The sequence below is a fragment of the Giraffa tippelskirchi genome, chromosome 6 (genome assembly GCF_054371585.1).
Source record: "Giraffa tippelskirchi isolate mGirTip1 chromosome 6, T2T-mGirTip1v1.2.pri, whole genome shotgun sequence".
Classification (NCBI taxonomy): Eukaryota; Metazoa; Chordata; class Mammalia; order Artiodactyla; family Giraffidae; genus Giraffa; species Giraffa tippelskirchi.
The window spans coordinates 170,680,989-170,696,810 of record NC_137280.1 but is presented as its reverse complement, the minus strand read 5'-3'; the positions used below and the strand labels follow the sequence as shown (position 1 = coordinate 170,696,810).

General features: G+C 36.5%; 1 protein-coding gene across 9 annotated transcripts in view; it reads left to right on the top strand.

The window, feature by feature from the left end:
* SLCO6A1 (solute carrier organic anion transporter family member 6A1) overlaps positions 1–15,822 on the top strand; it is a 109,738-nt gene that overhangs the window by 79,469 nt on the left and 14,447 nt on the right. For 4 of the 9 annotated variants that reach the window (XM_081503618.1, XM_081503627.1, XM_081503621.1 and 1 more), the window contains one exon: positions 3,714–3,901. The exons of 3 other annotated variants lie outside the window; for them this stretch is intronic. In XM_081503618.1, the coding sequence (XP_081359744.1) occupies positions 3,714–3,901 (188 nt within the window). The remainder of the gene's footprint in view (positions 1–3,713; positions 3,902–15,822) is intronic. 2 more of the 9 variants (XM_081503623.1, XM_081503622.1) reach the window with 1 other exon arrangement.

Here is a 15,822-nt window from a genome sequence, read left to right as displayed (position 1 = left end):
TACCTTATTGGGTGAGGCTTACCACCTCTTAGCAATGCCATGTAACATAAACTTAGTAAGAGGATTAAAATTCACCAGTTTCCATCAACCTAGGGATTATGCAGGTTTATAAAATAGAGGGGTGGGATTCTTAGGTGCCATTTTAGAATTCTGCCCAACAGCAGACTGCAAATAGGCTTTTCTACTGTGTCCCATCCTTTTTCTTGCTTTTTTTTCTCTATTTTCCATCTCCTTTTATCTGTTTAGATATTTTCTATTGGCCTGTCTTCCAGTTGCTATTTCTGTTTTCTGCTATGTCTGCTTTGCTGTTAAACCCATTAACTGAGGTGGTAAGTTTACTCATTATATTTTTCAGTTCTAACACTGTTTTTGTAGAATCCAAATCCCTGGGGAAATGGCACATCATATAAGATATTTTATCCATTTACCTTCTATTTTCTGGAAAATATTAGTCATAACTGTTTTAAAGGTCTTGTTTTCAAGTCTACTGTTTGTAGTAGTCTACTTACGTTTGCTCTTTTAGTTTTTAGCCAATTATTCTTGTCATTTTGCATACTTTGTAATGATATATGAAATTCTAAACATATAAAAAATATATCAACATAACTATACAGTCATCTATTTCTCTCTTTATTTTGGCTTCATGCATTTTCAAACTCTCTCATTGTGTACATAACATTAATAATTGTCACAGCTTCTTGATGAATTGTTTCTTTTATCTTTACAAAATGTTCCTTTCCAACTCTGATAATACTTTTTCTTGAAGTATATTTTGTATATTAAACAGTCACTGTAGATTTTCTTGCTGTTTTCATGGTGCATCTTATTTCTATTATTTTATTTTCCAACGGTTTGTGTCTTTATGTTTAAAGTGTCTCCCATAGTCCATGGATAATATGCTTTTGCTTTTTTTCCTCATTTCTGTTAATGTCTGTCTTTCAGTTGGCACTTTTAGACAACTGACATTTATTGTAATTATTGATATTGTAGAGTTAGATCTGTCTTCCTCTTTTATTATTTGGATTGAATAGTTTTTAATGTTTCATTTTTAATTTAACTTTTTCCATTTTGGTTATATCTCTTTGGCTATAACTCCACAGAGCCTAATATCTTATAATTCTATCATCTGTTCACTAAACATTCTTCATATTTTTGCTTTTCCTGTTAGTCAGCTTAGGTTCTGTGGCCTGCAATTATTTGTTGTGCTAGATATCTAGTTTCCGCCTTCTCTACCCTACTCATTGTTCCAGAGGACGGGACTATAGCATGAGAGTTCCTTTGCCCTCTAGCTTCTGACTGGATTATATTCTAGTAAGAAGTCCTAGTAGAAAATCAGAAAGATGGGGTAGGAGAAAGTAAAGTCATTGTGTTTCTTTTCTTGGCTCCCTCTCTGTGCCTTGGACTGACCTCCCTTGCCTGCAAGTCTTAGTTTCTTTCAGGGAGGCCTTCTCCATATGACTTTCTCCTTCTGGTAACCATTCCTACTCTAGGACCCTTCAAATCTACTTTTAAAATACATGCTGGATCTGATTATTTTCATCATTTTCTATGATACCCGGGCCCCAATCACCACCGAGTTGCATCTCATTTCAATAGACTTTTAACTTTTCTCTGCTTTCACAGTTCAGTAGTATCAATATAGCTGCTAAAGTGGTCTTTTTAAATATATCACTTATACATATACCCCTCTAATGGTTTCATATTGCTAATAATATAAACCAAAGTTCTTAATTGCTCTTGCAATTACCTACCAGTTTCTGTATAAATCCTTTCCTCATTACTCTGATCTTGTTTTCTCTTAGTTTTCTTTATGTCCACTCTGATTCAACCAAATTTTTCGCCTTGCTTTTCTTTTTTTTTTTCCTTTGAACTTGTCAAGCAAGCTCAAGTCCCAAGGCTTTTTAAATTCTATTTTGTTTTTCCTACCTTGAATATGCTTCTTTCAGATAGCCACAATGGCTCACTTCCTTACCTTCTTCAAATCTCTGCTTAAATATCACTGTATCATTGTGGCATTACCTGACCATGCAAAACTCACCCCTATCATCTCTCTGATTTTTCCTTACTTTATTTTTTTTCTCCATAGTATTTATCACCATGTGCTCCATTAAAGGTTCTTTTTATAAAAAAAAAATCACTTATCTTATGCAAGTAAATTTTCTACATGAGGGCAGGGATTTCTGTTGTATGTTTACTCTGTTTCATAATACCTAGAATGATGTTTGGCACAAGGGCATTATAAAACAAATACAGTGGAAAGAATGATTTGCTATTTGGATATTTCTATTTTTATTTAACATATCCAGTAACCACTTAGCAGCTTCCCTAAACAACTGATACGACTTTTGTACCATCATTTTCTGAATCACTGAGGTTCAAGTCATCTTTATTTCCCCTTATTCTTTCACTAGTAACTTAGTTTAATATTTCTACTGAATTTTTAAAAATTATTACTATTAGTATGAGCAAACTCAGGGAGACAGTGAAGGACAGGGAATCCTGGTGTGCTGCAGTACATAGAGTCACAAAAAGTTGGATGTGACTTAGCAACAGAACAACAAGATTATTTAATTTAGAATCTTTTCAATATATTAGCAAATTGCTTACTAGTTTTTGTATCTCCAGCTCTGTTTAGCTCTTCTTAGAAAATGTCACCTATTCATCTTCCTTGAATTACCAGTACTAAAATAACAACCCGAAGTTTTTGTTGGTTCTCATTAGGGACTACATTATGACTTACATTGACTTTAGGCACTTTTGCCTTTGTAAACCTCTTCCTTCACTTAAAACAAAAGAAAGAAAGAGAGAGAGAGAGTTTGTTTAATGTTCAACTGCAATGGTGTAAAGACAAATATGATCCAGGCTTGATACATTATAATATGTTCCTTTATTATGACATTTATTTTTTCTCTGATTTTAAAAGACACTAAAATTAAAACTTTTATTTTGGTCCTGAAAGTATTGTGGGCCCTAGGCACACTGTGCCTCCTCTGCCTAATAGATAACAGCCATGTCATCATCACATACAGAGTAAAGTCTTGTCTTTTCAGCACAGTTCTAAAACTGTCTGTAATTGAGTAATTCTCCATATTTCAAATCCCATCTAAAATTCCATTTTGTTCATTATATTTTCCTTATTCATTCTCAACCCATATCTCTCTCAGTTATTGTACAATTAAATATAAATATTTTTAGTGAAATTTCTTAGATTAATAGAATATTTCCTAAGTAACTATAATTATATATACACATGTACACAATTCTTTGTTAGGTAAAATGCCTTGATATTATTTATCGTTAGTGCTTCATTTATAAATTAACAACAGAAGATTTAATGTAAGTATATTTACTAATTGGGCTTTCCCGGTGGCTCGGCAGTTAAAGAATCTGTCTGCAATGCAGGAGATGCGGGTTCAATCCCTGGGTCAGGAAGATCCCCTTTAGAGGAGGAAATGGCAACCCACTCCAGTATTCTTGCCTGGGAAATCCCATGGACAGAAGAGCCTGGTAGGCTACAGACCATGGGGTCACAAAAGAGTTGGATATAACTTAGTGACTAAAACAACAAACATCAGCAACGCAGCAAAAAATATTTACTAATAAAACTGCCTAGTCTCCCTGCAGTTAATGATTTAATTTTCATTTTACGACTGTAAGAGCTTTTGCCTTATGATTATATTTCTAAAGATTGTTTCCTATCTTCATTTTCATAGACATACTACAATTGTTCTTGCATTAAAGAAGGATTAACAACCTCAGATGATCAAGGTGATTTTATTGATGCTACAAGTGGGACATGTGATGCAAGGTGTTATAAATTACCTTTGTTCATTGCTTTTATCTTTTCTACAATTGTATTTTCTGCTTTTGCTGGTGTACCAAGCATCCTGACCATCCTTCGGTGTGTATATGTTATTCATAATCATTATTCATTTAATACATGTGAAAGATAATTTTAGGAAGCTTTTAGAATATTGTAGTAAATAATTTAAGCTTTTGTTTCAAGGTAGCAACTGCTTGAGGGGAAAATTGTTATATTTTAAAAATTCTTGCATGTGCTTAATCCTCTAATTTATTTGTAGAAGGTATGTAGAAAACACATTTAGTTCAATTTAAAACTAAACATTAACACACCTGGAAAATTCATAGGTATAGGAAAAATCTTAATTTTAACACATTATTTCAGTGTTCATTCATTGGTTATAGATATTTATTGGCTATTTACTTCTATATTAGCCAGTTTGACTATGAGAAATCATCAGTGTCATCAATTAAGGAACATAATAAATAATAGCTTCTAGAATTTTGGAATTTTAATATATAAGTTGATTATTATTCTAAATTAAACTAACATTTGTTATTCATTTGTTCTTCCTGAATATATGAAGTATATTTGATCCTTTTATCATAGTAGCAGAATAATTGGTCATTATTTTCAAATTATTTTTTTCAAAAGGCTAGCATAAAACCTTTAGGTCATGAGAAGTGATTTGTTGTCTGCTAGAAAAATAGACTAGAAAACATGAATAAATATATACCAATGAAAAATCTAAATTGGACATATATGGTCTCTGTCTTCAGTGAACTTGCAGTTTAGATGGGTGACAAAACTTGAACATATCTATACAATGAGGTGGGCTTTAGTTTATTCACCTGTGTCTCGTACCGGAACTACAAAGACCTTGGATGGACCTGTCTTCAAGTTGCTTAGAGTTTAATAGGAGGAGAAAAACGCATAAAAAGGAGTGCATTGAGTACTTAGAATGCCTTGACTAAAGCTTGTACAGGTTGACCTGGGAACAAAGGAGAAAAAATGGTCATTTTTATCTAGGATGATTTGGAAATGGTTATAGACAATGTGGCACTTAAGCTGAGTTATAAAGATAAGTGATTTCTCATAATGCAAGCAAACTGGGGACAGTTCTTAACAGGAAAAATGAGTAGGGAATGTAGAGGCAAAAGTGTGTGAACTATATTGGCAAGGAGTTTGTTACAAGAGTACCATGATTGTGAATTAGACAGGGAGATTTGAGCTTGGTAAGGGCCTGGTCATGGAAGGCTTTCTTTGCCATGTTAACATGAATGATGTTATTCTGTGTACACCAGGAAGCCACTGAAGAGGGCAGACTTCAGAAGTAAAAGTTATCAAATATGTGTTTCAGATAGATTACTTTGAAGATAGTCTGGGTGCTGGAGCTGATGGGGGAAAACTGGAAACAAAGAAAAGAACTTAGGAAACCATTTTAGAATTTATCTCTATTTAAAGAGAGAAAGAATAGATCATAATTGAGAAATATTTAGTTTGGATAAAAGGGCTAGTTATTAATTTGATGTTCCTGGTATAAAATGTGGAAAAATGTAATACTATGTCCAGATATCTAGTCTGGGAACTAAATGAATGATAATCCAGGAACTGAGATAAGAAATTCAAGAAGAGAAAGCTCAGATTGAAGATAATGATTAAAGTATTGATCATGCCTTATTTAAAGTTCATGTGAAACTTCTGAGCAAATATTCTCAGTAGTGATATGAGAAAGATGATTGTAATTTTCTAGAAGTCTGGTTCTGAATCTTCTCACTTCTCCTGGTAACTATACAAAGCAATAAGAAGAATAAAACACATAAATATGCACACACAAACACACATGAGCACACTTATAATGTTGGTTTAGTACAGTAATGAGACAAAAAAAAAGAGTTGTAATTGCATATAAATATTACCAAAATTGAAGTAGAACAAGGAACCAGATTGTAGATTCACAAAGATATCACAAAAAGTTATAGCAAATGTTGAGAGGTTCTCAGAATTGACAGATCTCAAATATCTCCAGCATATATTACTGTTTCTTAGAAGGTGAGAGTTCCACCCTAAGATGAAGGTTCTGGGAGTAAGACCTAGGTAGATAAGTCAGGGCAGATTATTTTTGGAAAGAATGGGAGAAAAGCTTTGCAAAATGCCTAGGAGGTCCAGACAGCAGATCTCAAAAAGTACCAGCAAAATGTACTTTCTATAAATGAATACATAACCTTGGAAAGCAAGAAACATGAAGAGATCTCAGAAGCTTAGAGCTGGCAATAAAAGTTCTTTTCAAGGAGGCCAGGTTTGCAGGGGCAGAGAAGGTGTAACCACACATAGGGACTATATTAAAACCCCTCCTCTATATAAACAGAGAAGATCTCTTCAGTTTTGAAGCTCAGAAACCTGTTGCATGTTCCATTCCCATAACTTTCTGCCTCTAGTTTATGGTTAAGTAAAAATGGATAAAAAAGGAAGAGTTCCTTCCTACATACCAAATAATTATAGTGAAATAAATGAAAATTATTAAGCATTACTTTACTATAGACAGTGAAAATGCTCGAGAACAATGTTACCATGAATCCAATAAACATATAAGTAACTATATGTTAACTGAATGCAGAGCTCCAGAGAATAGCAATGAGAGATAAGAAAGCCTTCTTAAGTGAACAATACAGAGAAATAGAAGAAAACAATTGAATGGGAAAGACTAGAGATCTCTTCAAGAAAATTGGAAATACCAAGGGAACATTTCATGCAAAGATGGGCACAATAAAGGACAGAAACAATATGGACCTATTAGAAGCAAAAGATATTAAGAAGAGGTGGCAAGAATACATAGAAGAACAGTAAAAAAAAAAAAAAAAGTCTTAATGACCCAAACAACCACGACGGTGTGGTCATTCACCCAGAGCCAGACATCCTGGAGTGTGAAGTCAAGTGGGCCTTAGGAAGCATTACTGCAAACAAAACTAGTGGAGGTGATGGAATTCCAGCTATTTCAAATCTTAAAAGATGATGCTGTAGAAGTTCTGCGCTCAGTATATCAACAAATTTGGAAAGCTGAGCAGTGGTCAAAAGACTGGAAAAGGTCAGTTTTCATTCCAATCCCAAAAGAAAGGCAATGCCAAAGAATAGTCCAACCATGATACAGTTGTGCTCATGGAGCAAGGTAATTCTCAAAATCCTTCAAGGTAGACTTCAGTAGTACATGAACCAAGAACTTCCAGATATACAAGCTGGATTTAGAAAAGGCAGAGGATGCCAAGAGCTGACTCATTGGAAAAGACCCTGATGCTGGGAAAGATTGAAGGCAGGAGGAGAAGGGGATGACAGAGGATGAGATGGCTAGATGGCATCACCGATTCAATGGACATGAGTTTGAGTAAGCTCCGGGAGTTGGTAATGGACAGGGAAGCCTGGCATGCTGCAGTCCGTGGGGTCGCAAAGAGTTGTACATGACTGAGTGACTGAACTGAACTGAGGAACCAGAAATATAATTACCAACATCCTTTGGATCATAGAAAAAGCAAGGGAATTAAAAAGAATCTGCTTCATTTACTGTGCTAAAGCCTTTGACTGTGTGGATCACCACAAACTGTGGAAAATTCTTAGAGAGATGGGAATACCAGACCACCTCACCTGTCTCCTGAGAAACCTGTATGCAGGACAAGAAGCAACAGTTAAAATGGGATATGGAACAATGAATCGGTTCAAAATTGGGAAAGAAGTATGTCAAGGCTGTATACTGTCACCCTGCTTATTTAACTTCCTTGCAGAGTATTTGTGTGACATGCTTGGCTGTATGACTCACAAGCTGGCATCAAGATTACTGGGAAAAATATCAACAATCTCAGATATGCAGATGATACCACTCTAAGGACAGAAAGTGAAGAGGAACTAAAGAGCCTCTTGACGAGGGTAAAAGAGGAGAGTAAAAAAGCTGGCTTAAAACTTAACATTCAAAAGACTGAGATCACATTACCAGTCCATCACTTCATGGCAAATAGAAGGGGGAAACATGGAGGCAGTGATAGATTTTATTTTCTTGGGCTCCAAAATCACTGTGGACAGTGACCACAGCTTTGAAATTAAAAGATGTTTGCCCCTTGGGAGAAAAACTACGTCTAACCTAGACAGTGTATTAAGAAGCAGAGACATCACTTTGCTGACAAAGGTCCAATTAGTCAGAGCTAAGGTTTTTCCAGTGGTCATGTATGGATGTGAGAGTTGGACTATAAAGAAAGCTGAGTGCCGAAGAATTGATGCTTTTGAACTGTGGTTGGAGAAGATTCTTGAGAGTCCCTTGGACAGCAAGGAGATCAAACCAGTCAAAAGAAATCAATCCTGAATATTCACTGGAAGGACTGATGCTGAAGCTCCAATACTTTGACCACCTGATGGGAAGAACTGACTCACTGGAAAAGACTCTGATGCTGGGAAAGATTGAAGGCGGGAGGAGAAGGGGACGACAGAGGATGAGATGGTTGGATGGCATCACTGACTCAATGGACATGAGTTTGAGCAGGCTCCAGGAGACAGTGAAGGATAGGGAGGCCTGGCGTGCTGCAGTCCATGGGGTCGCAGAGAGTCTGACACAGCTAACCTAGTGAACAACAACAAAAATGTGGCAATGAAGGGGAAAGATGGCGAATACAAAATAAGAGTAAGAAATGTATTAGTGAGAAGAGACAAATTTAGAAGGTAGGAAAAGGAGATCCAATGTACATATACAACTAACAAAAATTGGAGAAGTAAACAGGATAAAGATCAAAAGAAGGAAAACTTGATGGCTGCCTAATAGCTAATATGTGGGGAGACAAGAGATATTATTATTTCATTTTATTTTTCCACCCTTATGCTCAGCTTAGTATTAGTCTTAGTTCTAGTATAAATTAATTAATTAATTAAGTATACCAGCTAATGTAAGTGGTTAAATCTAAGTAGTTTAACATAAGAAGTTTAATGTGCTTGATGCTAGTCACCAGACCAGTTATATCTTGGTTGGTTATAATTTGCCTTGCTGTCAGTTCTTAAGGAGTATCTAATATCTCAACATTGAGATATACTGTGGTAAAATTATTGGATTTAAAAATGAAGAAAAAGTCCTTTTGTCATCTTAAAAAAAGGAGAACTCAAAAATGTTTTGAATCAAATTTCTCATCGGTAGCATTCATCTCCTGAAAACTAGCTAAACAAAAGATCCTCAAGGAAAGAAAACATTAACTCATTATTTCATCATCAAAAAACTACCCTACAGTTATAAACAATTTGTATATGGATATATGCAGGAAATATTGATATTATTTTTACAGACATTTTATTGAAGCATAATACGTTTTCAGAAGACCGTGCTAAATTGCCAGTATAGATTGACAGATTTTTACAAAGTGAAGACATCTGTGTAACTGGAGTCCAGCTCAAGAAACAGATAATTCAACTATTTCAAAAACTTTGCCTCTGCCTCCTTTCTTGTCTAAATCCTTAATCCCTAAGATTACCACTCTCTTAAGTTCTGCAATAAATAGGTTAATTTGTCCTCTTTTTGAACTTTATGCAGAAACAGGAGGCTACAGCACATAGTTATTTGCGTCTGCATTTCGTTACTCAACGACATACTTATGAGTCATTCATATAGTTGCATATAGCAGAAATTCACTTTTATTGCTCTATTGCAGTGCTATCCAATCAGATTTTCTAAAATGGTGGAAATGTTCTGTATCTCTGATGTCCGCTATAGCCTCTGGCCACATGTGCTATTGTGCATTTGAAACGCGGTCAGTGTGAATGAAGCACTGAAATCTACTTTTATTTAGTTTTAGTTGACTTAAATTTAAGTAGGCACATGTGGGTAATAGTTACCATATTGTACAGTATGGTTTTATAGTAGTCCATTGTGTGAGTATACTAAAATTATTCTTTCTATAATTAATGTTGTTTCTACTTTAGGCTAATATGATTACTATTTCTATGAAGATGCTTTTAATTGTCTTTAGGAAAAAATGAATACATTTCTGTTGAGTACATGTATAAACAGAATTGATGAATCATAGTATGTTAAGCATTTTAATAAATTTTTTAAGTATTTGCATAAGTGCATAAGTTCTTCCAGCAGTCTACTGTTGTGTAATTGTCGATATTTCATTGTAATCTTAATTTCCTTATTCATAGGACTAATATTATTGAGCATATTTTCTTTATTCATTAGCCATATGAATATGCAATTTTGTCAAATCTGTTTTCAGTTCTTTTGTCTATTTTTACATTAGGTGGTCTATCTTTTTTATTATTGACTTGCAGGAGCTTTTTATATATTCTTTATATACTCCAAATGTGGGGAGCCATTTGTCATAACAAATATCTTCAACTCTATAACTTTCCTTTTGACTCTGATAATGGCATCCTTTTAGTGAAATAAATTTTTAATGTCCTTTTAAATAAATCTTTGCCTAATCAAAGTCGTGAGGATATTTCTTGTGTTATTTTAATAAGAGATTATAAATTCAGCAATTCAACTGGTAAGATACTTTTTGCATACAGTTGGGATCCAGGTTCATCTTTTTTTGTATGGATACTAATTGACTCAACAGCATTTATTTAGAGGCTATCTTTTCCCCACAGCCACACACCAGCAGACTTTATATATGTGGTCTATTTTACACTGTGTCCTGTTCCACTGGTTTATTTGAGCATCCCTGTACCAACATTACGCTGTCTTAATTCCTCTATATTTTTTTGTGAATATTTATATCAATATTCATCGTAAGCCCATCTCTGAGATTTAGTTCAGTTCAGTCACTCAGTCATGTCCGACTCTTTGTGACCCCATGGACTGCAGGCTTTATTTTCATGATTTAAAAACAAAATAAATTTAAAAGTACTAAAAAAAAAAAAACCTGAAAAAGCAGGGTAAAACAAAAATGTGAAAACCATGGTGATTAACGTGTAATCACCAGTATTTTTGTCAGCATTTTTAGTGTTTAAAACCGACGGTGGTATCTGAAGGGACACACTACTTAGAATATATGAAACAATTTAATGAAGGAACTGTAACCAACCTTAGAGAAATCCACCCGCTTGACTGTGGAAGGGAGAAGAAACTCATCCCAGAAATCTAAGGTCTAGAGACAGCTGTTGTTGTGTGGTCACTAAGTCATGCCCAGCTCTTTGTGACCCCAAGGACTATAGCCTGGCAGGCTCCTCTGTCCATATGGTTTCCCAGGTAAGAATACTAGTTCAGTTCAGTTCAGTTGCTCAGTCTTGTCTGACTCTTCGTGACCCCATGGACCGCAGCACGCCAGGCCTCCCTGTCCATCACCAACTCCTGGAGTTTACTCAAACTCATGTCCTTCAAGTTGGTGATGCCATCCAACCATCTCATCCTCTGTTGTCCTCTTCTCCTCCTGCCTTCAATCTTTCCCAGCATCAGGGTTCTTCAAATGAGTCAGTTCTTCTCATCAGGTGGCCACAGTATTGGAGTTTCAGCTTCAGCATCAGTCCTTCCAATGAATATTCAGGGCTGATCTCCTTTAGGATGGACTGGTTGGATCTCCTTGCAGTCCAAGGGACTCTCAAGAGTCTTCTCCAACACCACAGTTCAAAAGCATCAATTCTTTGGCGCTCAGCTTTGTTTATAGTCCAACTCTCACATCCATACATGACCACTGGAAAAACCATAGCCTTGACTAGACGCACCTTTGTTGCCAAAGTAATGTCTCTGGTTTTTAATATGCTGTCTAGGTTAGTCATAACTTTCCTTCCAAGGAGTCAGTGTCTTTTAATTTCATGGCTGCAATCACCATCTGCAGTGATTTTGGAGTGCCCAAAAATAAAGTCTGTCACTGTTTCCACTGTTTTCCCATCTATTTGCCATGAAGTTATGGGACTGGATGCCATGATCTTAGTTTTCTGAATGTTGAGTTTTAAGCCAACTTTTTCTCTCTCCTCTTTCATCAAGCGGCTCTTTAGTTCTTCTTCGCTTTCTGCCATCAGGGTGGTGTCATCTACATATCTGAGGTTATTGATATTTCTCCCGGCAGTCTTGATTCCAGCTTGTGTTTCTTCCAGCCCAGTGTTTCTCATGATGTACTCTGCATATAAGTTAAATTAACAGGGTGACAATATACAACCTTGGCATACTCCTTTCCCTATTTAGAACCAGTCTGTTGTTCCATGTCCAGTTCTAACTGTTGCTTCTTGACCTATATACAGGTTTCTCAGGAGGCAGGTCAAGTGGTCTGGTATTCCCATCTCTTTCAGAATTTTCCACAGTTTGTAGTGATCCACACAGTCAAGGGCTTTGTCATAGTTGATAAAGCAGAAATAGATGTTTTTCTGGAACGCTGTTGCTTTTTCGATGATCCAATGCATGTTGGCAATTTGATCTCTGGTTCCTCTGCCTTTTCCAAATCCAGCTTGAACATCTGGAAGTTCGCAGTTCACATACTGTTGAAGCCTGGCTTGGAGAATTTTGAGCATTACTTTGTATTTCTAGGTGATTAACATCACCTAGTCAATGTCCATTAAAAAAAAAAAAAACATGCTGAGATTTGAATTGGAATGTCTTTGAATCAGTTTGGGAGCATTGCTCCTCTTACCATACTGAGTCTCTTGATAAGTCAGTGAAGTACGATTCCTTCATTTGTTTAAATGTTCATGTATTTCTCCAATAATGCTTCATAATTTTCTTTTCCAAAGTGGAGGTCTTAAACCTCCTTCAATAGATTTGTTCCTAGGTAACTGTTTTTCATATTTAGTATAACATAGTATAATATACTTATTTATTACTGGTTTGAAGGAAAAGCAATTTATTCTTGTGCCTTTACCCTGTATCCTGTGACTGCATTCATGTTAGTTTCTAATAGTTAGTTGGTAGATTGCTTCAGATTTTGTATACAATGTAGAAGAAAATTCACCACAGTAGAATTGCAAAGAAATAAAGGCTTTATTTGGGATCTGAGAATTCCAGTTCTGAAGACATTGTTTGAGCCAGAGTTGAAATGTGTTCCAAGAAGGAGATAAAATGCAGGTGTTTGTAAAGGCAAAATCCACAAAGCTGCAAAGTTGCTTCAAAAGAATTATGCTCCCTGCTGGCAAGCTGAAGCTATCTTTATCTTTACATGATTGATTGCTAAAGGCTATCACAAGAGGGAGATAAAAGTTTATTACTGTGACAGATTGCAGGCTTTTTGTAGAGTCCTTGGAATATTTGTGGTTTTATTTTTATTTAGTCACGAATTCATGTCTGATTCTTTGCAACCCCATGGACTGCAGCCCACCAGGCTCCTCTGTCAGTGGAATTTCCCAGGCAAGAATACTGGTGAAAGTGAAAGTCGTTCAGCCCTGTCCGACTTTTTGTGACCCCCATGGACTATACAGTCCATGGAATTCTCCAGGCCAGAATATTCGAGTGGGTAGCCTTTCTTCTCCAGGGGATCTTCCCAACCCAGGGATCAACTCAGGTCTCCCTCATTGCCGGTGGATTCTTTACCAGCTGAGCCACAAGGGAAGCCCCAAGAATACTGGAGTGGGTTGCCATTTCCTCCTCCAGGGAATTTTCCTGACCCAGGGATTGAACTCACATCTTTTAAGTCTCCTTCAGTCAGTCGGATTCTTTACCACTGCACCACCTGGGAAGCCCCATTTTCAAGAATAAGGTTGCCTTTTTTTTTTTTTTTAAGTTTGCCTTATAATTTTCCTTCTTATCAATGTGCTTGTTAGGTTTTGGCATCATTATTATTCTGGTTTCATAAAATAATTTGAGAAGTATTTCCTCTTAATATCTGGACTATTTTTATGCATGTATGGTATTATGTTTTAATTAAATCTTTGGAAGAAATTATTTGTGATGTATCTGGGCCTAGAATTTATTTGTGAGAATATTTTAAATTAAAATTTGAATGTGTGTGTATGTGGCTAATAAATCGTCCTTCTTTTATCTTTATAATTTCTATCATTTTGCTTCTGCGTTTTTAGTATTTTTATTTTATTCACCTATATCTTCTGTGTATTGGTATATTTGCCTTTTCTACCCAAGTATAAATTTAGCTGCATCCCAGAAGTCTTGCGGAGAAGGCAATGGCAACCCACTCCAGTACTCTTGCCTGGAAAATCCCATGGATGGAGGAGCCTGGTAGGCTGCAGTCCATGGGGTTGCTAAGAGTCGGACACGACTGAGCGACTTTACTTTCACTTTTCATTTTCATGCATTGGAGAAGGAGATGGCAACCCACTCCGGTGTTCTTGCCTGGAGAATCCCAGGGACGGAGGAGCCCGGTGGGCTGCCGTCTATGGGGTCTCACAGAGTCAGATAAAACTGAAGCGACTTAGCAGCAGCAGCAGAAGTCTTGATATATATTTTTTTTCTCATACTTTCAAGTACGCCTTTCAATGCTGTCTTTCCCTGAGTCTTCATATTATCTTCACTCTGTGAGTGTCTGTGTCCATATTCTCTCTTCTTATAAGAATGCCAGTTCTGTTGGATTAGGGCCTACCTGACTGACCTCATTGTAACTTAATTATCTCTGTAAAACCCTTTCTCTAATTTGATGACATTCTAAAATACTGGGGGTAGAATTTCAGCATATAAATTTTGGAGGAAAGTGACTCCAGAGCAGTAACAAACCATCCCAAATTTACTCACCTAACGACAACATTTTTTCCCTCATATTTCATGGTTCTGTGAGTTGGCTGGGCTCAACAGAGTATTCTTGCTTGAGGTTTCTCTTGAGCTTGTGGTCAGATGACACACAACATCTGAGTTGTCTGATAGCATGACTGGGCTAGATGGCTGATAATTTAGGCTAAATTTTGCTAGGATTCTAGGTGGGGCTGTTGCCAAGTGGCTTTTCTATGTAACTTAACTTCTGCTAACGAGGTACAAAAATTCCAAAAGGGAACATCCCAAGTTTTAGTGTTCTAAGAGACACAGGCATATGCTACAAGCATAAGCTGCAAGGCTTCATTTGATCCAGGTTGAAAGTCCAAGAAATTCTTCTGCATTCTGTTTGTCCAAAAAGTCATGTTTCAAAAGGAAGGTGATTAGATTCCACCTCTTGAGGTCAGGAGCAACATGCATGTATTAAGGGAAAGAAAGAATCAGTGATAGCCATCTCAAGTAATTATCTACCACAGTATCTTTCATTGGTTTTGGAAAATACTTAACTATTATCTCTTCAAATACTGCTTCTGCTCCATTCTTAGTCTGCTTACCTTTTGGATATCAGTTACACAAATTGTAACCTTTCACTATATCCCTGTATCTTCTCACTTTTACTTTGTTTCATTTGTTTTTATGCTGTGTGCTTCAGCCTAAGTTTTTTCACTGATCTTGAATGTATTAATCATATTTCCACCTGCTTTTTCAGTTACCTATACCCTAGGTTACTAATTCTAGCTTTCTCTGTATCTAATTAGCTTTTAAACTCATCTATGAATTCATTATAATTAGTGTACTTTTATGTTATAGAATTTTATTTCTTTTTAATAGACTAGTTCTCTGATAATATTCTCTACCTTGTCATCTGTTTCCTTGGACTTATTCAGTTCAGTCGCTCAGTCGTGTCCGACTCTTTGCGACCCCATGAACCGCAGCACACCAGGCCTCCCTGTCTGTCACTAACTCCCTAAGTCCACCCAAACTCATGTCCATCGAGTCGGTGATGCCATCCAACCATCTCATCCTCTGTTGTCCCCTTCTCCTCCTGCCCCCAATCCTTCCCAGCATCAGGATCTTTTCCAATGAGTCAGCTCTTCGCATCAGGTGGCCAAAGTATTGGAGTTTCAGCTTCAACATCAGTCCTTCCAACGAACACCCAGGACTGATCTCCTTTAGGATGGACTGGTTGGATCTCCTTGCAGTCCAAGGGACTCTCAAGAGTCTTCTCCAACACCACAGTTCAAAAGCATCGATTCTTCAGCACTCAGCTTTCTTTATAGTCCAGCTCTCACATCCGTACATGACCACTGGAAAAACCACAGCCTTGACTAGATGGAGCTTTGTTGGCAAAGTAGTGTCTTTGCTTTTT